Source organism: Spermophilus citellus (assembly GCF_964194105.1).
Source record: "Spermophilus citellus genome assembly, chromosome: 2".
Classification (NCBI taxonomy): domain Eukaryota; kingdom Metazoa; phylum Chordata; class Mammalia; order Rodentia; family Sciuridae; genus Spermophilus; species Spermophilus citellus.
Window position 1 is genome coordinate 73,956,006 of NC_138183.1, and position 24,561 is coordinate 73,980,566.

General features: G+C 37.7%; 1 protein-coding gene across 4 annotated transcripts in view; it reads right to left on the minus strand.

Moving 5' to 3' along the window:
• CEMIP2 (cell migration inducing hyaluronidase 2) overlaps positions 1–24,561 on the minus strand; it is a 74,714-nt gene that overhangs the window by 39,980 nt on the left and 10,173 nt on the right. For all 4 annotated transcript variants that reach the window (XM_081281605.1, XM_081281603.1, XM_081281604.1 and 1 more), the window contains 6 exons: positions 18,940–19,282; positions 14,591–14,731; positions 13,474–14,035; positions 8,593–8,762; positions 3,607–3,795; positions 1,278–1,447 (listed from right to left, as the gene is read on the minus strand). In XM_081281605.1, coding sequence (XP_081137731.1) covers positions 1,278–1,447; positions 3,607–3,795; positions 8,593–8,762; positions 13,474–14,035; positions 14,591–14,731; positions 18,940–19,270 — 1,563 coding nt within the window. In that variant the 5' untranslated portion in view covers positions 19,271–19,282. The remainder of the gene's footprint in view (positions 1–1,277; positions 1,448–3,606; positions 3,796–8,592; positions 8,763–13,473; positions 14,036–14,590; positions 14,732–18,939; positions 19,283–24,561) is intronic.

Sequence of the window (24,561 nt, forward strand, 5' to 3'; positions counted from 1 at the left end):
TTCAATTAGGAATAAAGGCAACTGTAACCAGGAAAGCTGCCAGCAATGATTTCTGTATGTTTTGACTTGTTCAAATGCAAGTGCTCCCTGACAACTTTGGATGGGGTTATGTCCAGATAAAACCATTTATTAAACTGAAAATACTGTAAGTCAAAAATTCGTTTAGGGGGCTGCAGTTGTAACTCAGTAGTAGAATGCAGGCCTAGACATGTGGGGCACTGGGTTCGATAAAGATATAAAAGATGAAAAAAAATTGTTTAGTACCCAACCTACAAAAATCCTAGCTTAGCAACAAAGCTAAGTGTGCATTGTTTCCCCTCGTGGTCTTGTGGCTGACTGGGACCTGTAGCTCACTGCCACTGCCCAGAATCTCTAGAGTACAGAACTGCACAGCTCTCTCCCCAGAAAAGATCAAAATTCAAAATCTTAAGTAAGGTGTCTACCAAATGCATAACACTCTTGCACCATTGTAAAAATTGAAAAATCGTTGAGTCAGGGACTATCTAGACTTTGGTCATTCCTAATCTCATTCTTTTATTTCTATAACCTCCGCCAGAGTCTAATAGTTATATATTTCTAAGTTCTCCCCAATATTTTAGTTACCACAGAATATTGTTTGCTTAGATTCTTTAAAAAAAATTATTCTGTGATCTGAAGTTGGAGCAATATTTTTAAGCACTAAATTTTCAATGATATAACTAAGAACATAGGAATAATGCTGATCAACATTTCCAAAAAGTCAGTGAAACAGGAATGCTGCTAACACCCACAGCCTAGTCAGTGAAGAAAGTGATTTGGAACACATGTTGCCAGAAATCCAATAGAATACAGAATACTGCCTCCTGTGTACTAAGTACTCAACATTCTTACAGAATAAAAATCCGCATTAAAAATATATACAGAAATAAGCAAATATACTACTACTTCTCACTCTTTAGTAATATCATATTTTTTAAAGAACCAATTGATTCAGAAATTGTATGCACTAACAACAATATTACTCATTCTTTTGTTTCTGTATATTGGGGTTTTTCAAAATATATTGATTTAATAAATTCTTGAAGGAATGTTCTTAAATGATTGAGCTATAGGCCCAGGTCAGCTAAATAAAGAAGCAATTATTTTGTTTTGTTTTTAAAAATATCCTCATTTATTTAAAAGATAAATAAAATATGGTTTCTTTTTATTATCCATATATCTCAACCACTTGAAGGTTTCTTCAAATATGTACTCAGCAACTAGGATTTTCAAAGAAATTGTCAAATCCTTTTGCTCACCATGATGTGTCCCCCAAAGGTATCATAATCAAAGAATTGGCACTGGTTTTCTGCATAGCATGAGTCCTCCATTTCTCCATGGATCACAATATTCCGGGTGAGAATTCCAACCTCAGCTCTCATGTCTACACCATCTATGATCTCTCCCATGTGCAGGAACTGAGGGGTTTCTGGTCATTGTGAGCAAAGGAAAAAGAAATTCCAACAAAGAAAATATGGAACTTAATTCAAAACTACATTCCTCTCCATTCCATAACCCCCAAACACAATCAATAACTAACTTGTCATCTTTCATTCTCCAAACTTCCAAATCACAGCATCCCAGGAAGAGCAATTTCAAAGATTATCTGGTCCAACCACCCACCCAAAGCCTAAATCCTCATTACCAGTTGTCCTCCCAACTCTCAAAAACAGGCAGGAACAGAGAGCTTGCTGAAGTAGCCCGATTCTCCTGTAAACAGCATTAAGGACCTGGAATCTGCCTAATAATCTAGTCTTTCCCTCTAGCTCCTGTCCTTGTTCTAGCCTAGGACATATCAAGAACCAAATGCAGTGAATCTATAAAAAAAAAAAAAGAAGAAGAAGAAGAAGAAGAAGAAGAAGAAGAAGAAGAAGAAGAAGAAGAAGAAGAAGAAGTAGTTAAAATCAGGGTGTCAAGTTGTTTTTGCTCGTACTTCAAAAGTAATCTGCAGTTGGACATTAGCCATACAAAAATTACCATCTTTTCTTTCCCACTCTTGTTTTAGTATTAGTATACATTCTTTTAAATGGCTACCTTTACTGGAAGTTCAGAAGTAGTTTCATAATAAGTTTTTTTCTCTGATGCTCTTAGATAAACTCAGCAAGGAAAAATACAAATAAATCATCAAGTTGGGCTTACAGAGATCAAAATCATCTAGATTTGTCATCAGGAATGGGAATTTCCAAAAAATTTTTAATGCCAGATGGTATCATTCTGGGGGATTTTTTTTAATTGCTTTTATTTGGGATTTTAGTTTTTTTTTATTTGTTTGCTTTGCCTCTGCCCTGTATTATCAAGAGAAGGAAAAGTATAACACTGAATGAAGCGCAGAGAAAAAAAGCTGAGTAAGCCAATCATCCTATTTTAGGAGAAAATGTTCCTTTAAATCTCAAATCTCTGAATGATCTATTACACTAAATTACTGGAAAAAGCTCTGAATGATCTATTACACTTATCGAAGTTACTGTAAACTCTTTTGTTTTATACCATCATTATACTACCTTGAGTACAAAAACAAGGAAAACAATAAGTAGAATGTGCAATGAATCTCATATATGAACCTACAGGGGGCTTTGCAGAGTATCAGGCTCACAGGAAGTACCTGATGTCAGCCATTCTTTCTATACTCAGCTTACAATGAGAAACCCTTTGTGTATTGCTCTCCTTCAAAAAACTGTATTATTTGAAATTATGACAGGAAAGATGGTTATAAAAATATCTACTAGATTGCATTTTAAAAATTAGTGAGATTTATTTTTGTCAAGCAAAAATCAAAAATCACAATTTTTTTGTTAAGAAACATTTCTATTAAAAATGGATTTGGTTAATAGTTGGGTTTGTTACTATGCAATAATGGGAAATTAATAAAAAACTAAAAAGGACCCGGAAAATCCAATCATCTGGTTCACATCTTTTTTGGTACTAGGATTAAACCCAGGGGTTCTTTACCACTGAGCTGCATCCCCAGGTTTTTTTTTAATTTATTTTTTATTTTTATTTCTTTGAGACACAGACTTGCTAAATTGCTGAGGCTGACCTCAAACTTCTGCCTCCAGCCTCAGACTCCCAAGTAGTTGGGATTATAGGTAGGTGCACAGGTAGTCCACATCTTTTTTATTTTTTCCCAAGAAACCTAGGCACAGAAACACTAATTTGCCTGCTACACATCATTAATAGCAAGAATGTTGTGTATTAAGTATTTCTAATTCCCTCTGGAAGCTATTGTTCAATGTCCTACACTGTTAAGATCTTTTATTATTTTATTTTATTTTTTTTTAAGGTGGAGGGTATCAGGGATTGAACTCAGTGGCACTCAATCATGCAACCACATCTCCAACCCTATTTTGTATTTCAATGAGTTGCTTAGCACCTCGATTTTACTGAAGCTGGCTTTGAACTTGCAATCCTCCTGCCTTGGCCTCCTGAGCGGCTGGATTCAGGCATGCACCATGGCACCTGGCCAAGATCTTTAATATTGATGATGCTGATGATGATCATGGTAAGGAATGGGTAGGTAGAAAAATGATTCCAAGAATCAACTCCCTAAGAAAGAGTGTTTCCCACGAAATACTCTTAATAGTCTGATACCTTTAACTTTGACCTGAAAACGGTTACACTCGGGACAGGGGAGAAGAGTGAACTCCTCGGCTTGGTACATGGAATAGTCTGTGCTTGCAACCACAATCTGGTCTCCAGGCTTCCAGCTACTAACATCATCCAGCAGGTGAAGCTTCACTCCATCCACAGGCTCCACCCGGAATCCTGAAAGAGAAACACCTAAACAAAAAAACAAAAACAAAAAAGTGATGTATTAACAGGACTGTATTTTTCTAAAATCAACCTTCTCCCTGATTCACAAATCAAAAGTTAAGATAAAAGGAATTTAGGAAATATTTACCAGTGCTTTGCACATGCCAGTCACTCTGCATGTATGAATGTTAAAAATATGGAAATATATGTCCTAGCTCTCTAGGAAACAGATTTTTTTTTTTTGAGAGAGAGAGAGAAAGAGAGAGAGAGAGAGAGAGAGAGAGAGAGAGAGAGAATTTTAATATTTATTTTTTTTTAGTTTTCGGCGGACACAACATCTTTGTATGTGGTACTGAGGATCGAACCCCGGCCGCACGCATGCCAGGCGAGCACGCTACCACTTGAGCCACATCCCCAGCCCTAGGAAACAGATCTTGATGCACCTACCAGCCATGATACAAAAACATCACATTCGAAAACTATGCTTTAAAATGTTGACGACTCTCAATCCCCAAATCCCTTGCTGTATTTCAACTCAGTGTTACAATTGTAACACTGCCCCAAACAATCTTTTTGTTTAAGCATTCTTATTTTTTCTTTTTACTTTTATTTACTTATTTTTATGTGGTACTGAGAATTGAACCCAGTGCCTCACACGTGCTAGGCAAGTGCTCTACCACAGCCCCAGCCCCAGCCCCACCAAAACAAACTTAATATGTAACAAACACTTCATCCTTTACCTGGACTGACCCCCAACTCTTGCTGTTCACCATTTTGGGGGAGGGTGGGTACTAGGGATTGAACCCAGGGGTGCTCTACCACTGAGCTACATCCCCAGGTCTTTTTTTTTTTTAAGTTCATATTTTTATTTTTTTTTTAAAAGTACAAATAGATGACAAAGTCAGAAGTTGAAACATTTTTTTTAATATACATGACATAAGTAAAGTTAGAAGAGAAACAATGGGGAAAAGGTTTGTAGTATCTAATGAGATATAAGATTACTTCTAAAAATTATTATTTTTTTATTGGTCCCCAGGTCTTTTTATATTTCATTTTGAGACAGGGTCTCACTATATTGCTAAGGCTGGCCTCGGACTTGCAATTATCCTGCCTCAGTTTCTGCAATCATTGGGATTAAAGGTATACACCAATGAGCCTTTCACTGTTCCACCTTTTTTATAAACTTTAGGTGCATCAGTGAAAGCTGCTGCATGCTTCCGTTGATGTACTCACTACTCTATGTTCTTCAGAGCACAGCTCCACAGATGTCTGCTGAGTGAACAAGTATGACTAGCTTGATCTATAATGTGAACCAAGGGCACATGACAGTGCTGCATTCCTGGGATGATGTAAATTATATAACCTAGTAACTACTAATGATTGATCTTTCCTAATATCTCCTTTGAAATTCAAAGCTGGTTCCCAATTAGGCAGAGGAGAACTGAAAAGATTATCAACTTCTCCATCACTTACACTTCTTCGAAATGCAACCCAGGGTTGCATTTCCTGCTTCTACAACATCCATGATGGAATCTGTCATGAGCCAAAAGCTGATCTCATGGAAATGTGTCTGGAATAGAAGGCAGTTACTTCATAACATCAATGGTGAAAGAGAAACAGCCCATTTCAAGACATCTGTAATAAACATCTGTACTTCTCTCTCATTCTAACAACATACCACTCTGGGGCTACTTTAGGATGCTGACTCTAAAGGGCAATGACGAGAGCCAAAGAACACATTCACTTAAGCCAGGGAAATCAAAAGGAAGGAAATTCAAGCAAGGAACAAGGAATAATATACAGTCTTACAGCCTTGAGCCAACTATCCAGATAAAACCTAACCTGGGAAAATTTTGGATTCTGTCCTTTTACACTTTGACTGTCCTGTTTCTGTGTGTCATAAAAATACCTCATAAACTTCAGATGCTTTTTGATATAATTCTTTCATCCATATACTGAAGCCTACAATAGCATTTTATCCAAAAAAGTAATATAAATAATAATAACTCTAGTAATTATAATAATAACTTTTAAAAATTTCACATGCATAATCACCTTTCATCCAAACTGTGAGAGACAGAAATTATATTCACTAGAGACAAAACAAACAAACAAACAAACAAACAAAAAACAAGATCTAGGAGCTTGGATAATGGCTAAAAATTATAGCTTAAAAAAACGCAGAATTGAAAACTAATCTATTTCCAGAATTCAATTTCTTTATTTTTTATTTTGAAACAGGTTCTCACTAAATTGCTGAAGCTGGACTCAAATTTGTGATCTTCCTTCCTCAGTCTGCCGAGTTACTGGGATTACAGGCATGCGCCGCCTCAGGCATAATCCAATTTTTTTCAGAGAGAGAGAGATTTTTTAATATTTATTTTTTAGTTTTCGGTGGACACAACATCTTTATTTTATTTTTTTTATGTGGTGCTAAGGATCCAACCCAGCATCCCGCGCATGCCAGGGGAGCGCGCTACCGCTTGAGCCACATCCCCAGCCCCATAATCTAATTTTTTTTTACCTGTATGTTACTCTCTCTTTCCAAGAATAAAAACGGGAAAATTGAGAACAAAAATAATTAAAAGCTCCACAGCAGCAACAACAATCATTTCCCAAATTTTCAGTTTTAATAAAAGAAAACACTCCCCCTATAAAAAGGGCAGCTAGAACAGTCATGGTGACAAATACCTATAATCCCAGCAAATATGAAGGTTGAGGCAAGAGAATTGCAAGTTCAAAGCCATCCTCAGCAACAAAGCAAGAGCCTGCATCAAAACTTTAAAAAAAAAAAAAAAAAAGGGTTAGGGACATACCTCGGTGGTAAAGTGCACCTGGGTTCAATCCCCAGAAAAAGAAGGGCGGGGCAGCCTAGGAACATTCACTGTTTCACATGAAAATACTTTTTAAAAAGTAAGCTATAAGACAAATAAGTCTGAATTTGAAAGATGCTGAGAATGTATTTGTTTTAAAAGAAAGTGAGAAGGTTAGATGGGAAGGATGGTACCATTCAACAATTCCTCACTTTTTTCTAGCTTTAGAAGAAAATTCTGCAGGTTATCTCCTATTAGCACGTTGAATTGGAAGTTAAAAAGGAAATAAGTTCAGTCCCCTGCTTCCTGGGGAGATTTTCCACCTCTTCCAGAAACTAAGAGTCACTGAGAATACTGGATACAAACAATAGCCTATGATACAGAAAGAATGTTCCTTCCTCCAGAAATGTCATTACTAATGTGGAAATGAAGACATTTTCTACAAAGGAAAAGCTGACTCAAGGTCCGTCAGTAATCTCCCCTGCCTGGAACCTTCTGGAGACAGGATCACGAAATTCCATTGGCAGGACCAAATACTGCTAAGAAAAGCTTTTCACCCACCTATTTTGATAGAGACAACTATGGTGCGATAGAAAGAGCAACAGTCTTGGAAGCAGAAAGCTGGGGCTTGATTCCAGCTTCCTTAGGTATTAAAAAATACCATTTTCCTCACTCCAACCCCAGAAAGTTGCTTGGAGGCAACATGTGAAAGTTCCTGTTATTTGTCAGGGGATCCATTTAATTGTTGTTTTAAAGCAAAAGAATGTCTTTAATCATAGTGATAAAAAACATCCTTATAACCCCAATCATGTTTGCATCACTGTTAACATAACTGAGTGCAACATTCACTGTGCTAAAAATAAAAACTTCACATTCTTCACCTCTGCAACCCTATGTGGTAGCTTCCATTGAAACTGAGGTTTGGGAAGTTAAAGTTACATGCCCAAGATCACATATTAAGTGAAAGAGCAAGGCTGGGAGCTCAGGCATTCTGTCAAGAGAAATCCATGTTAGTAAACACTTTGCTACATTGCTGCTCAAAACTGAGGTATGGCCCAGGTTAAATTAAAGTTTTCTGGGTAATCACACATGTGATAAGCGCCTCTTAATTTTGCTCATTTCACATTAAATCTGTTTAGATTTGGTTAGAAAAGAAAGGCATTATGTTCAGTTAGAAAAGAAAGATAATAGACAAGCACAGACAAGAAGAAGCTAAGATAATTTGGCAGCAAGATGGGTTAAATTTTTAAATTCTACAGTAAACATCCTTAAAAGAAAAAAAAATCAGATGCTCCCTAAACACCTTGTGCTAGGCAATATTTGAATAAACTATAATCCTGAAAGATGAACTATGAAAAAATTATGTTGAAGAAAATTCAAATAAATAAAATAACTTTTAGGAAGCAGGTTAAAGCAAAATGCAGGGAGAAAGACATAGAAGAAAAAAGATCCTAGACTATCATGTACTGAAATAATTATCTCCAAATAATAGGGCTGAAGATTCATTTTTATCTTATACTTCTCTGTGTTTTCGATTCTTATGATAAAGTGTATTTGCAAGATCATCAGCGGGGAAAAACTGCCTAGTAAGTGAGAAGTCTGTTTGCACAGCAAGTGTTCAAAGGTAATATTGGGTGGTATATCTACATAAAGAGAAGATTCAAAGTACAAATCAGGCTCACTATCATTGCACATAACCAAAGAAAGCTCACCCTATCACATTCAGATTGGTTCAGTTAGTGCCAACAGGAAACAAATTAATTTTTACTACTTAATCACACTCTATGACTCAAAAAAAAAATCAAGAACAAAGTCCAATTGGGATGTTCAAACTAGAACAGATCATTTTTCGAATCCAGGAAGAGCTCTTGAATCTAAAAGATTTTAATAGGGAAACAAATGTCAGCTTCAACTGGTAAAGAATCCAACCAGTCATGTGAATACTATTTTTTTAAAAATCTAGTCCAATACTTACCAATGTCTTACAAGAGTATAAACCACCCTTGCCTACCTTCAATCCATTCACTATAGGCTGTCACAGAGAACTTCTGACCATCCACTGTATAAAATTCTCTTTGGGCCAGAGCCTTCCCGCCACTACTATGGTTTTCATAGTTTCTCACAGATTCATTGCAAGAAGTACTTCCACCATCAATGACACCAACTAAAGCCCAAGCTTGCCTAGAAGGAAAAAGAGTGTGTCCATCCGATTATCTGTCACAGTAATGACCTAAATCTCTAACACACATGTGATGGTTGCTTTTTAATTTTTAGATTTCTTTTTTTTTAATCTATTTATTTATTTTTTTGCATTACAATTCTTAATACATCTTTATACCACAATTTATCATAACTCTGATTATATATAAGGTATGTTGACACCAAATTCACATCTTCATACATGTATTTTGTATAATGATGAGGGTCTCTTTCACCATCCATGCTATTCCCCTTCTCCCTCTTTTTCCTTCCCACCTCTATTCCCTATCTAGAGGTAATCTTCCTCCCATGTTCTCCCTCCCAACTCCATTTTGAGTCACCTCCCTTATATCAGAGAATACATTCGGCATTTGTTTTTTTGGGATTGGCTAACTTCACTTAGCATATAGATTTCATTTTTACAGATTGCTTTTCCCATGAGGTTGTAATTCAAAACTTTGAAGTAACCACATGTTAGAAGCAAACATGCCTGATTTTCGCAAATACTTGCTTGTCTAGCTCTTTAACAGGTGGAACACTGATGAATATGGTTTCAATTAATCATGGACTTCCTTCCTCAGTACACACCCATATCACTCACATATCATTCTGGGCACAGGTCCATTTATTGTCTTTCTCTTTAAATGATTACTCCCTGTTCTCTTTTAAACTATCTTCTATAATGTTCTCAAAAATTGAGACGCATCATAGAATCACATAGGGAACTTTAGAAATAATATCAATGCTCAGACCTAATTCAGTTCTATGCAATCAAAATATCTAAAGCTTGGGACCAGCATTAGGATGTTTTTAAAGTTCCCCAGGTGACCTAAATGTGCAGGTAGACTTCAGAACCACTGTGTTACAGCATGGCCCTCAAACTTTAGTCAACATCAAAACCATCTAGAGGGTGAGGCAGTATGCTAGATCCACCCAAGTACCCAAAGTGGAACCTGAGAATCTCCATCTCTAATACATTTCCCAAGGATGCTAATGCTGCTGGGTCAGGAGACCGAACTTTGAGAACCCCTGACCTTGAGACCTTGCTTTTCCCATGAGGTTGTAATTTCAAACTTTTAAGTAACCAACAAGTTAGAAGCAAACATGCCTGATTCACATCTTCATACATGTATACTACAGTAGGAATTCCCAATCTTGATTGCATTTCAGTTGAATATTACAGTAGGAATTCCCAATCTTGATTGCATTTCAGTTGCTTGGGGGTCCTACCTACCAGTAAGATCCTGCTCTAAGACAGGCTTTAGGCATCAGGAAGTTTTAAAGTCTCCAGGTGTGCAGGCAAGTTTGAAAAACAGCTGAGTTAGACTTTCTTAATATTCTTAAGTTTCAGAATTACTATTCAACAAAGTTTTGATTTTATATACCACTGTCTATTTGTTGAAAGCATGTATTTGAAAATGCCACTTTACTTCTGTGATATTAAATATCCAAGGGACTTGCTCAAGTGTGTGGTGGCTAAAATCAAAGGGGGAAAAAAAAACACAATAACAAAAGCAAGAAAATTGCCTTAAGCCTCCTGATTCAAAACATGAAAAGAAAAATGTGAATTTCCTACTTTAGAGAAAAAAAATGCCAAATATAATCTATGCCAGACAGATGGCTGGATATTCACAGACAAAAGCTAACCAAAGCATGCCTACACCCTTAGAAACCCAAAGCCACCCCTGTGTGGATTAGCTACTCTTTGGCTGACAATGCTTTGTAGCTCTTATTTGTATCCTTTGATACAGCAGAAAAGATCAAATAAAGAATGTCTCAATTTATTATCTCCTATTTGAGAGGGAAGGAGAGAAAGAATGTCAGAGGCTTCCTTTATTTACCAGAACTGCCTCAGCAACTATAAAACAATGTTCCATTCTACTGACATTATCTCCAAAACACTTCTACTTCCCTCCTCCACTTGGCGAAAATTTCAATGCACTAGAACACTATCTTCAAAGGAGTGCATGTTTATGCACATTGGAGATAATGTCAATGTAATGGAACGTTGTCGAAAGATCACAATTCTAATTCCTCCATGGAGTCAGTGAAAATATTTCAAAGGGAATTTAGAAACCATTCTGGAAGGTAAAGGAACCAAAGTCAAAATAGTCACAGTCGGTGATCATAAAAATCTAGAAACAATGATGGTGTTAAGAAAGAGAAGTTTAGCTGGGTATGTGGTGTCACATGCCTGTAACCTCAGCAACTTGGGAGGCTTAGGCAGGAGGATCATTCAAGGCCAGTCTCAGCAACATAGTGAGAACAAGTCTCAAATATACAAAAATTAAAAGGTCTTGGAATGCAGCTCAGTGGTAGAGTGCCCCTGGATTCAATCCCTAGCACTGGGAGGCGGCAGGTGGAGGGGTGGGGAGGATATACATTGCAACCCCTGCCATTGCTAAACAATAAAACAAAGCATATAACACAGCAAGTGTTAAAGTTTAGATCATAAACGTCTTTCAAAAGTCCATGTGCTGAAGGCTCAGTCCCCAGCTGATGGTGTTATTGGTGGTTTTAGAGCCTTTAAGAGGTGGAGCCTAGTGGAAGGAAGTTAGGTCATTGGGGGCAGGACCTTGAATTGGATATTGGGACTCTAGCCTCCTCTCTGCTTCCTGGGCCACCATGAGGTCATCAGCTTCACTCCACCACTTGCTCCCCATCATGATGTTCTGCCTTCCCACAGACCAAAATGATAGGGCTAAGTGACCATGGACTGAAAACTCTGAAACTGTAAGCCCAAATAAGTGTTTCCTTTTTATAAACTGATTATCTCAGATATTTTGCCATATCAATGGAAAAATGACTAACACAGTAGATGTCTAACTTTGAAAAGACCATGTTTCTACTCCTGGGTCTATAAATTATAGAAATATCTGCACATGTACATCAAGAGGTGGTGAAGGAACATTTACAAAGGGATTTCTTATAACAGGTCCAAACTGGAAATCCATTCAGATGTCCACCAGTAACTAAATGGTTGTAAATTCCTACAACAGAAAATAAAAGCACAACATGCAGCATGTATGACATTCAATAACATAATGCTGAGCAAAAAAGGCAGACACAAAATCTATTGTCTGCTTCCATTTATATGAAGCTCAAACAGAGACAAATAATTGAGGAGAATGGAAACATTTGCTCTGGAGGGAGTGATTAGGGCCCAGCTGCAGGTGGATGGGCTGCTGGTAATGCTTTATTTCTTGGTCTAGGTGTTGGCAACTCAGTGATCATTCTGTGATAAGTTCAGTAAATTCTCCATTCTTTTTAACACTTTTCTGTATGAATTATATTTAAACAACAACACAAAACCCTCTGAGGTTTTGCTCCTGGTATAGGAAGCTTTCCTCCTTTACTGTCTACACAGCACACTGTTGAAATTCCTCCAGGCCTCTTGCCTTTGGCCAGTACCAATTCCCTAGGTCAGTTTAGGGGCTCTTTCTATTTGTTTCCATTATCCCCTGTAACCGCAGTGACTTACTGCATAGTTAGCATGCATGTAAGCCTTAGTTTACTCACTAGATTAAAGACAGACTCTAAGGTAGTATCCTTGTACCTAAATGTTAATGAGCATCCAGCACTTAGCATCTTCTAATCAAAGGTGAAAGAAAGGCATTTCCAAAGCATTACACACCCTTTCTCTTCACTAATTTTTGTCTTCTGGAATTTCTATAGCTGGGCAGGGTGGAGCACATCTATAATCCCAGCAGCTCTGGAGGCTGAGGCAGGAGGATCCTGAGTTCAAAGCCAGCCTCAGCAACTGACCAAGGTCCTAAGCAACTTAGTGTGACCCTGTCTCTAAATAATACATAAAAAAGGGCTGGGGATGTGGCTCAATGGTTAGGCATTCAATAACCTACCATCAAAGAGGAAAAAAAAACTACTACTAGATCACTTCAGTCTCTGGGTTTTGAGGTCCTCTTACTTTTCTCATTGCAGATATTTCCCAACTTTACTAAGAACATTCAGCAGAATTAAAACTTCTGTTTTTTGAATTAAATGTTGAGCCAGCTACTTTTCCCAGACTGAGGATTGCATTAGGAAATCACGGTTAATAAGTAGATGCTACAAGAACCATAAATAGTAGAAATAAATTTGTCTGTCTAGATGACAGTAAGACTTTATCCTTCCTTACAGATGCTAGGACTCTAGAGACCTGAGTCAAACAAGTGGGTTCAAAGTATAAACATACACTCAAAGTATGAAATATAGTATGCAAACGGTTCCAAAAGAAAAGGGAAACTGGGCATGCCCCACCCCTTTGGGTTTTAAAACTTAGCATGGAACTGTGCCCTAACCTTTCAACCCCTGAGTTCCCTGAATCATTCAGAATTTCTGTCTTCAAGAGGTAATGAAAAAAGGAAGTCTCCTTGAAGGCAAATCAGCCTTTATGCCACCTGACTGGTTTTCAGGAACACATTTCTGTTCTGTTCCCAAACCTGACAAGATAATTCACAAAGGCCTTCATAACTGACAGCCAAGACAAGCACTTCTGAATCTCATATCTGGCGCTCCAACCCGGCTAACTCGGGCATTATGTTATTGAATATCATTCATGTTGCATGTAGTGCTGGCTCATTTTTAGTGTTCTTTGTTTTTTATTATAGAGGGTGATTTCTTCCCCACTTCCTTTCTCTTCTCAAACAAAGACTCCAACACAGAGCTAGAGAGAAAAAGAATAAGGCATGCCCACCTGTAGCCCAGTCCTTGGATCAGCTTACTCCCCAGCCTTTCCTGGATCATCTGGATAGTTCCTTGTAACAGGCTCTTGACAGCTGAATCTCCCACAGCTATAGCAACAATTCGACCCGGATCCTGGACTCTCAGAAATTCCTCAAGTCGCCTGCTCTCATTTTGGTACTCATGCGTATCAAACTTCACATTTTCCAAAATTTTGGCCGTGTCTTGGTCAATGACCCTCACATTGAGGCCCCGGGAAAAGTCCTTCTCAAAGGTATAGGACCCAAATGGCAAGCCTGAGGTATTCAGCGTCTTTGCCAACAACGTCCACGATGTCTTCCGTGCCCCATGTAACTCCAGTGTCCCGCCAGCTTCCACGCCAATAAACTTTTTGCCAAATGTTGGCATACTTTCGCCTTCATCTGATTTGCCATACAAAGCAATTGTCGCTTTGGATTTATAGCGGCATTTTTCTGCTCCAATATGAAGCGCCCCACCATCCTGGATCAGGATGTAACGAGTCCTCAAAGTAATATTTCTGGATCCATCTTTATCATCCCCAAATACAAGCAGCCCTGTAGGGAACAACATTATTGTAGGCCAACTTCTGGGACATCTTTCTGAGACACACAGGAATAGATTTCCCCTCAAGTAGGAAAAAAGAAAGAAAGAAAAGATAACACTTCCACTATTAGGAAAAATTTGCTTAGAAACTGAAACTAGTTTTCAAAATAAAGCCAATGAAAAAGTGAAGAGTTGATATTTCAATCCATCCAATTTAGAAATTAATCATTTCTAGAAAAAATAACTAAGAGTCTATAAATCTGAATCTCATGTTTGTTTATGCAAACCCATGTTAACTCTCTCATCATTATCCGTCAGTTATAACACAGATTCAGCTTGCAAATAATCACCTTTCTTGTTCCCTATCTATAAAAAGGATCGAGTGATTTGTAAGGTCCTTAGAGTTTTTGAATTCCATGGCTCAATCTTGGAAACACATTTCCATGGTTAGAGTGACATTCTATCCCCAAATCTATGCCATTTAAGAATAGTTTATAAGGAACAGAAAATATCCCCCATATTAAAGATCAACCTTGCAGTCTCTGCAGGCAGGGACAATTACCTACCTCCATTCTCAATGACTATTGAATTCACCGTGACATCTGAGGTCAGGCGGAACATATCTCCCTCCTTGATAACGACTTGTTTTGCAGGATCTTGTCCTGGGTCCCAGTTCCTGAGATGCGGGTTTTGATCTGGGCAATTCTCTATAAAACAACACAACGCTGATATCCCATCCAACCCAGCAAAAGGCAAGAATACCAGTAACCAAATCCAAGCATTCTCACTACTACATACAGTTTTGCAAGTAAGGTGTTGATATATTTTGATTTCCTAACATCAGGGTAGAAATTCCACCCCTTTTCTGTACTGTCCCAACATTTAAAAAAAAAAAAATGGTTACCACAAAACTAAGTGGCCAGCATTTAGTTCAGGTCAAACTTCACAAGGCAAAAAGGAAGTTCCCCCAAACCATCTACTCTGGAAATAAATTCACAGTAAGAAGTGAAATTATAAATTACCCTTGGACTCACACTAAGTTGTTTTAGAAAAGAAAATATAGGGCTGGAGATGTAGCTCAGTGGTAGAGCACTTGCCTAAAATGTGTGAATCCTGGGTTTGACCACCACCACCACAAAAAGAAAAAAACACACACACACACACAACATATTGGTAAGTGAAAAAATGGAGACTGCTAAATAATACGTAGATTGGATATCCACAAGTTCCTTCCTGTGCACAGCGAATCACAAAGTGGGCAATCGTAGCACCTCCTTCCAAGGCAGAGGCTGAGGAATACTAGCATCTTGAGTCATGTGTGCTTTCCCATGAAACCGCAAGACCCAAGTAGCCACAAACATGACCTCTCATTTGCATAGATGAGGAAATTTCAGATTAGGGAGCCAAACCCAAGATCACTTAGCAAGCTGAGTGATGAGAAAGTTCTGCTTCTAAGAAATGAGGTTCTTCACTGGTAGTGTTCCTTTACTAGAATTACAACTTGCCTCTCGAACAGGTGTCAGTGAAACTGCAGCTATTTATGCATGAAATCCTTATTTTGTGCCACAGTGAGAAAGAGGAAGGGGGAAAATCACACCTTCACTTCTGATCAACTAATGACCAAGTATTTGTTGAAGATTGATTTGTGCATTTGTAATACATACTATAAAACTTCTAAAGCATAAAATGAGCTCACAGTCAAGTTTACCTGCTAGCTTAGAAGAAAAAGCCATCAGGTATGATATAATTATGTGCTGAACAAGTGGTAGTTACTTTAAGGTACAAATGACCTCAGGGGAGGATGGGGCCAGAGTAATTACAGCAGCTTCATGAAACAGTTGGCACTAGATCTAGACCCCAAAAGATGGATAGTATTTAAACAAGATGAGCGTGAAGGGGAGATAAAAATACTAGATATGCATGTATCCCCTGCCATCCAAGTCCACATGATTCATCAAGCTAGACTAACAAATCACTTGTATTTAAACTAAGCAAAGGTAGTAATAAGAAAGATATGCTCGAGAAACATAGGAAGAGCCAGGCATGGTAACCTACGCCTGTAATCCTAGTGGCTCTGGAGGCTGAAGCAGGAGGATCGGGAGTTCAAAGTCAGTCTCAGCAACTTGGAGAGGTCTTAAGCAATTTAGTGAGACCCTGACTCAAAATTAAAAAAAAAAAAAAAATGGCTGGGGGTATAGCTCAGGGGTTAAATACTGCTGGGTATTTAATCCCTAGGAACTAAGGCTGGGGAAGGGGGAAGAAACACATGAAGATATATCTTTGTTAAAGTGGCAAACTGAGTGTAACACAAAAGAAATTCTATATAGAAAAATTTCTGATTCTTCCCTTTGAACTTGCATAACCTTCTGCGACCCTCTTCCTGTTTCCAAGTGCCTATGTTGTCCTAGTTTTACTGCTTTCTCTTAGAGGTGACACTAACCACGCCTCAAATTAGTCCCACTCGCTAAGTCTGTGGCAATTACTTTAGGAAATAATTTTTCTCATAGCAGCTGTTTTATGACTGATATTTAATTCTTCAGATAAATCAATGATCATCACTATTATACTAGAATCAATCCTTGGGACTGCAGGTATAGCTCAGAGGTGAAGCACTTGCCTAAGATGCACAAGGTCCTGGGTTCAATCTCTAGCACTGTAAAGAATAAAATATATAAAAATAAAAACAATCTGTCAAGCATGGTAACTCATACCAATAATCCCAGCAACATAGAAAAGGAGACAACTTAGCAAGACTCTGTCTCAAAATAAAAAAGAAAAAGGGCTGGGATGCAGCTCAATGGTAAAGCATCCCTGGATTTAATTCCCAGAACAGAAAAGCAGGGTAGGAAGAAATCCTTCAACTTTTCATTCTCTTAAGGAAATAAGAATCTCTTAAATTTTTTTCTGACAACTACTAAGAATTTCTTGAACTTTTCTTCAACACCCCACTCCCCCATAAAACATCTAGCTGGAATTCTCCATGGAGTTACATAAGAAGCAAATGTAGCCATGGGACATGCCTAAAATACTGGCAACTGAGGAGGCTGAGGCAGGAGGATTACAAGTTCAAGTCCAGCCTCAGCAACTTAACGAGGTCCTGGAAACTTTGCAAGATCCAGTTTCAAAATAAAAAAAAGTTGGGCAGTGGGGACTGAGGATGTAAGTTAGTGGTAAAGTGTCCCTGGGTTCAATCTCCAATAAAAAAAAAAAGAAATAAAGTTAATTTATGCCACATGTAACAAGCACTATTCTCAGCTACCGAGAGGGAAATCTCATCCTTTGAAATCTGGAGTCCACTAAAACAGTTATCTAATTCCTCTTAATTGTTTATAATTATTCCCCAGGGGAGCACTCTTCATTAGAACCATCACAAAAATTCCAATCTGTTCCCTTCCAGTAAAATTCACTTAATGACAAAATGTGTGGTGTGCAGACAGCAGTGAAAAACAGCTCAGCCAATCTCACCTTCTCAGCTACCCACTTTTAGAGTGGTAACAGCAAAATGCTGAGCCTGAAATTTTTCAGCATGCCAGATCTTTCCATGGATAATCTGTATTTATATTGCCAAAATATGAAACGAAAGAATGTTGACTCAAGGAACCACATTAGCAATTCAACATTTTCAATGGACATGAAAATACAAAGGAAAGCCATAGACTTCAGCTCTGATTCCCACTATCTAACATCCCTTTACTGCAGATTACTTGGGAAGTATGAAACAGCAGAAGGGAACTTGCTTATTCTGCTGCGAAAAGGAGAGAAAAAGTCAATACTGCATAGAATGGAAGTCAATGTTACAAATTTATAATGGATTCTAATGGTTTGAGGAACAAAGATGTTGACACAAATCTTTCTTCTTTTGCATCTATCATCTCAGAAGCACTGGCACTAACCCCCTGCCCTTGGGGACCCAAAAGCATCTGTGAAAACTAAATAAAATAATGTTTTTAAGTCTTATAAATGGCAAAATGTCCCTCAGCTGTTATATCCAGTTAAGGAAGCATCTAATTTAACTAAAGGGGTGAGGGAAATCTATTAGAGTTTATTTAAAAAAAAAAAAAAAAAAAAGTAGACAAATACAGCATCCAAGCCAGGCTGAAATGGTCTGATGATCTCAGTCACAGCCCTGAGCCCTCTGAGTTTTGGAAGATACATAGGTTTCTTTTATGAGGCAATTCTTTGTTAGTGTTTTATTAAAGCTGAATGACAACAAAATTCTTCAAAACCATTCAAAGTAAATATATTATCATTGAATCGCTGACATTGTTTCTTGAAAAGCAAAGACCATTCAAGAAATAAAAACCTCCCTACATGATATTTAACTATGAAGTAATGGGTGATTTTTTTTTTAAGTGTCAGAATTTACACATACTCAGAGAGGCTTTGGAATGTACACTGAATATAACTAAAAAATATTTAAAGCTCCTCCTTTGGAACTATCTACTAAGCTCATTCCAAAACATATTATGATTATTTTTAATCACTTTTTTTTTAAATCAACACCAATTTATCATATTTATGACACAAAAACATACTTTCGGTAGTCCAAAAATCATTCTACCACAAAGGATGAAATTGTGCTACCGCAATAATTCAGTAAATACTCTTAAAAGCATTTCCAAAAGAGAGATTTCAAGAACAACTTGAGCACCAGGACCAAGGGGAAAAATAGCAAAGAAGAGCAAATCTTTGAAATTTATAATTTCCAATGGATTCCTTGAACAACTGTTCTTATTCATAACAGGTTCATATTGCCTAACTGTATCTTGGCTTGCTAGAGCCAACTTATGGGAAAAAAAAAGTTTTTAAAAATTATTCCAATATTTCCTCCTTTCTTCTTTGGGAATGTGTTGTAGGTATGCAGCATATACACACATGCGCGAGGGCACACACACACACACACATATATACTTACCATCTGGAGCATATTTTGAGGATATTCCTAAAATGACTGCAAGTGCAACAAAAAATGAGAAACTAGTTATAGCAAAGCAAATGAAAGTATTCTTGTGTCGCTTCTGCTTCCGGCTTGCTCTCTGTGTTTGCTGTTCTTCAGGTGAGAATGCAAAGGCTGCCTGTGCTTCTTGTCGGATGGAGGTAAACTTGGCTGAAGCTTGGCTCTTTGGAGGAGGAGGGGGACGCAGGGGAACAACCTTCCCTGGAACATAACCAGGTGATCGATGGCTGTTTCCATTCTGAGTTTGCAGGAAAGCAGGGGAGTGTCCCCTGGAATCAGTGGCATACATGATACCCTGTCACTGTGAAAAGAAAAAAATAATACAGTTCAGAATATGTAAATTATAATGTCTTTTAAGAGGTGTTTTTTTATTATTGTCGCAAAATATACACAATATAAAACTTGCCATTTAACCATTTTTAAGTTCTGTGGCATTAAATATATTTACAAAGTTGTGCAACCATCACCACCATCCATTTCCAGGACTTTTTCATCATCCCAAACAAAAATTCTATGCCCATTAAATAATTCCCTATTCCATCCCGACACTGATAACCACTGTAATGACTTTTTGAAAATCTCAAGTCAGCTTACATCCCTGATATAATAAATTATGTCAACAGTCACCTTCACTAATTGTCCTCTAATACCACTGCTTCTCTACTCCAGCTGCCCATTATAATCACCTGCTAATGCTAATACCGAGGCCACACCCCCAAAACAATTAAATCAGGATGGCTAAGCCAGGATCGGAGCATCTGAATCTTTTAAATATTCCCCAAGTGAATCTAGCAAGCCTCTAGAGCCAACTGCCTCACCAGCTGTTCTCAATTTTCATCATGCCTAGGAACCACCAGGGAAGCTTGTTAAAAATGTAGATTCCTGGGCTCTCTGCCCCTGTGCTTATGGTCCAAATGATTTTACTTTTATTTATTTATTTATTTGTTTGTTTATTTTTTAATGAACCTTAGTAACACTAAAGCAGCTGGTCACACTTGGAGAATTATTATGCTAAGTTCTTTAAACTGAAATTCTTTAAACTCAAAAATCCTATGAGCACCATGGGTGGCCCTTGAAAGTTCCAACAGATAGGTGTTCATGTTTGGGTGTTGAATTTTCCCACTATCTTTGGGTTAAGCAATTTAAGTATTTCTACCCGTGTTCTCACTTCATTACAGACTCTGAATCATTGGGTGGGAAAGCCTAAAGTCTAATCTCTTTAAATTGTGCATTTCTTTTCTTAAAAAAGCAGACATTCAAATATTATGGTTCAGGTGATTTAAAAAAAAAAAAACGAAAACAGCTAACATGTACTTCCTGTCAAACACTGTTCTAAACACCTTATGTGTTATTAACTCACTAATAACAGACTGCATACAACAAATCTACAAGTAGGTACCATTATTCCCATTTTGCCCATGAGAAAAAAATGGAGACCCAGAAAGGTTAATAAGCTTTCCCAAACATCACACAACTAGTGCAGACAATCAAGAATTAGACCCAGGTACTCTGACTCTGAAGTTAAGGCTCTAAAGTTACACACTGCATCTTTCCAAACAGTTGAGAGGAAATAACTTTAAAGAATGCATTTTTCCAAGAATGTGATAAGAACTTTGCTGGGCGTGGAAGGGCATATTAATCTTGTCAGGAATTTTTCATGTAGAACTTTACTAGACTATAGTACACAGTTGTTTTTTATCTAGGAAAAGCTCTCTCTCTCTCTCTCTCTCTCTCTCTCTCTCTCTCTCTCACACACACACACACACACACACACACACACACACGGAAATCCTTTTTTATTTTCTTATGTTTACAGTGATCACTTTCAGGTCTGGAATGAAACTCTGTTAATCTGTAAAAGAAAGGAGGCAGGCAGGCAGGGAGGGAGAGGGAGAGGGAGGGAAGGAGGGAGGGAGGGAGAAGGAGGGAGAAGGAGGGAGGGAGGGATGGAAGGAGGAAAGGAAGGATGGAGAGATGGAGGGAGGGAGGGCAGAAGAACTTGTTAAACCATATACTGTTTTGTTGCAATGACTGGATAAATAAGGTGTGCTCAAGGGCTTCAGAAACCTGATGTTCTTCCTCTCCCACTATGCCCCTTCCTTAACTAGAGCATCCAAGCATCACCTGACTTCATTCAATACCCTTACAATTAATCCCCTCATCTTCTGCCAAACAATGAACAAGATTCTAGTAATAAGGGTGCCTCCCAAATGCTCTAAAGCATTCACAAACCCTGCGAAACACAAAACAATCATTAGAGAAGCCACAAATAAGCATTCCCAGGACGCAAAGGACCTGAAAATTAATAGGGAAAGAAAGGAAATCTAATCCACAATCGATGCTGATTTTACATGGGGCAAAGAATGTTCTAGAGTCAGTGCATTTGTGGAAAACACTAGTTTTGTGGGGTTTGATTTGTGAACAAAGTAATTATTTAGATAAAGCTTATGCTTTCCAACAAAAGAAAAAAACACCACCATTCAAGGTGCTATTTGAAGAAACTGCTGCAAGTACCAGGCAACAAACCAAAATAATGGATACATCCTGCTGGAAGAAAAGAAGGAGCATAACAAAGAGCCTCTTTATGATCCTCTACTAACAAAGCAAAGACTAAACTAGATATTCCTGAGTGCCAGTCTCATCAGGAGGGGAGGGAATTAGGACCCTAATCGTCTCTGAAAAGGAGTGGGAATCCTTTGTTTCTCAAGCTGCAATCATCTGATACCTCATTGTTTTGGGGTGAGAAAGGTTGTTATTACTTAACAGCCTGGAGGGCCCTTTTGTGTGAGATAATATGTCACCAGATGTACCCCCCCCAAAAAAAGGCAGTGAGGCACTCAATGAAGTCACTGGTCCACTGAGAATAATCTGTGTCTTCAAGGTCACAAAATGGCAACCTAGGATGAAAATTCAGATTATGACTACCACAAGCTAAATGGGGATAGATGATAAATAGATATTTATTCTGAGTCCATTGGCTCTATTTTACTGAAAAATATGTAAATGTACAAGTATTCATTTCCTAGAAATTAACATATTGTTGACAATTGTATCTTAGAATAAAAGCAAAAAAAAAAAAAAGTCATTTTTTTAAGCAGATATCTCCCCTCAATGTAAGATGTAAATACTTTAAAACTTTATTCTACATATATGGGTTTACTGGGGCATAGTATTATGATCAATTATTTTAAATTCTATCCAGAGCAATTAAGCAAGAGAAGGAGGGAAAGGGGATAAAAATAAGAAAGGAAAAAAAATCAAATTATCAGTTTGCAGATGATATGATCCTGTACCTAGAAGATTAAAAAAAAAAAAAATCCCACTAAAAGACTGCTAGAGCTAATAAACAAATTTGGCAAAGTAGTAGGTTAAAATCAGCATACAAAATTCAGTATGTCTCCTGTATAACAAAGAGTCTGCTAATAAAGAAGTCAGAAAAAACAATACCATTCGCAATAGCCTCAACAACAAAACATCTAGGAATAAATCTAACCAAGGAGGTGAAAGACCTCTGCTAGTTTCAGGTCTAAATTGTTCATGGGGAAAAAAAATGGCATTTCACTCATTCAGTAAGCAATTGGGAGTCCCTGCTGTCAGAAGATTGTGGTGAAAACTATGGGGGACATACAAAAGCTTTATAGTATTCTCAAGAAATATAATTCCTATATTCGATTCTGAATCACTTGTAGAGAGCAGAATAAAACTAGCCAAGAGGGCTGGGGATGTGGCTCAAGCGGTAGCGCGCTCGCCTGGCATGCGTGCGGCCCGGGTTCGATCCTCAGCACCACATACAAACAAAGATGTTGTGTCTGCCAAGAACTAAAAAATAAATATTAAAAAAAAAAAAAACTAGCCAAGGAAATACCATTAAAATGATGTAGGCACATAGGGGTGAGGTGATACCACGCCGGCGGGTCGCTAGGCCTGTTCCGGGCACTGGCAGCAGCTCTGCTCTGCCCCTACTCCAATAATGGCAGGCCGCTGGGCCTGTTCCTCCGATTGGTCGCATTAAACAGAGATGAGAGGCGGGAGGGAAAGCGAGAGAGAAGGGAAATTGCATGGAAATGGAAGGAGACCCTCAGGATTATACAAAATTGCATACAAGAGGAAGTGAGGGGAAAGGGAAAAATAATACAAGGGGAGAAATGAATTACAGTAGAGGGGGTAGAGGGGGTAGAGGGAGGGGAGGGGAGGGGAGGGAATACAACAGACACTAGTATGGCAATATGTAAATCAATGGAAGTGTAACTGATGTGATTCTGCAATCTGTATACGGGGTAAAAATGGGAGTTCATAACCCACTTGAATCAAAGTGTGAAATATGATATGTCAAGAACTATGTAATGTTTTGAACAACCAACAATAAAAAAATTAAAAATTAAAAAATAAAAAAATAAATTGCTTATTTCTAAAAAAAAAATAAAATAAAATAAAATAAAATGATGTAGGTTCCCAAGCTACCTCCAATGGCTACCTCATCCAAAAGTTGTTAACACTACTTGTAGCATTTGAATTTGGCATCCTGAAAACAAAGGAGGGAACTACCAGGGGAAAGACAATAAAGAATATCCTCTAGCTTTCAAGGCTTTAATGCAAACATTATGCACCATATCAATTTTACACTGACCAATTTCACTTTAATATGGTGTGTCTGTCTTGCATTATATGCTGCTTTTTAAAGGGTTGTACTTGTCGTGGAAAGCACAATCTATGTAGAAGGGGTCTAGCATATTTTACAATGCACTTAGGGGTGTTACAACTGTGATAGCCCCTAAAATAAGACAGACAATCCAAAATGGGCCATAACCCAAGTTATTCATATTGAAATGGAAATGCATTCCCCAGTTTTTAAAAGCATGATTTTCAGGCATTTAGATGTTCCTTGACATAATTCTTTTGTGAGTATTTATTTACTGGAAAACAAAAAGTGGTAGCTCAAAAGGTTTGTTATACATCAAACAAATTAACAGGCAATTAAGCATTTGCAAAGGCAGGATGGAGAGAGCTATAGCTCAATAACAGAGCACCTGCTTTGTGTTAGCAAGGCCCTGAATTCCATCCCCAGCATCACAAAAATAAAAATTTAAGGCAAATATGTAAAGTAGTTATTTAAAGAAATTACTAAGACGTTGAGAACACCACAGACTAAAAAGATAAACACATATAAGTTAGGAAAAAACATTCAAAGAAGTATCTAGTACCTTTGTCTAATTCTCAGCTGCCCCAAAAAAGATACCTTAAAAACACTATTATTTTAAATAAAACTCTTCTCTTGGAGAAAGGATGCCTTACTTGAAATAACAGCTTGAGGTAGGAAGGACATATACAGTTGGTAAAAGCATCCAATTAATTTATTTACAATAAATTACACTAAGTACTCACAGAATGCAAACTATTGTAAATTTCAGTAACATTAAAGATTGTTTTAAAAAAAACTGGAAAAAGGGAATGATTTTGAAGAAAAAAAAAAATCTTGAGATACTCTCGTTCAAAGTTTTCAATTCTGCACAGTCTCTTTCACAAGGCCTCAACATTCCCTGTGTCCACACTTCTGTGTATTGTGCTTAAAACTCTTAAGAG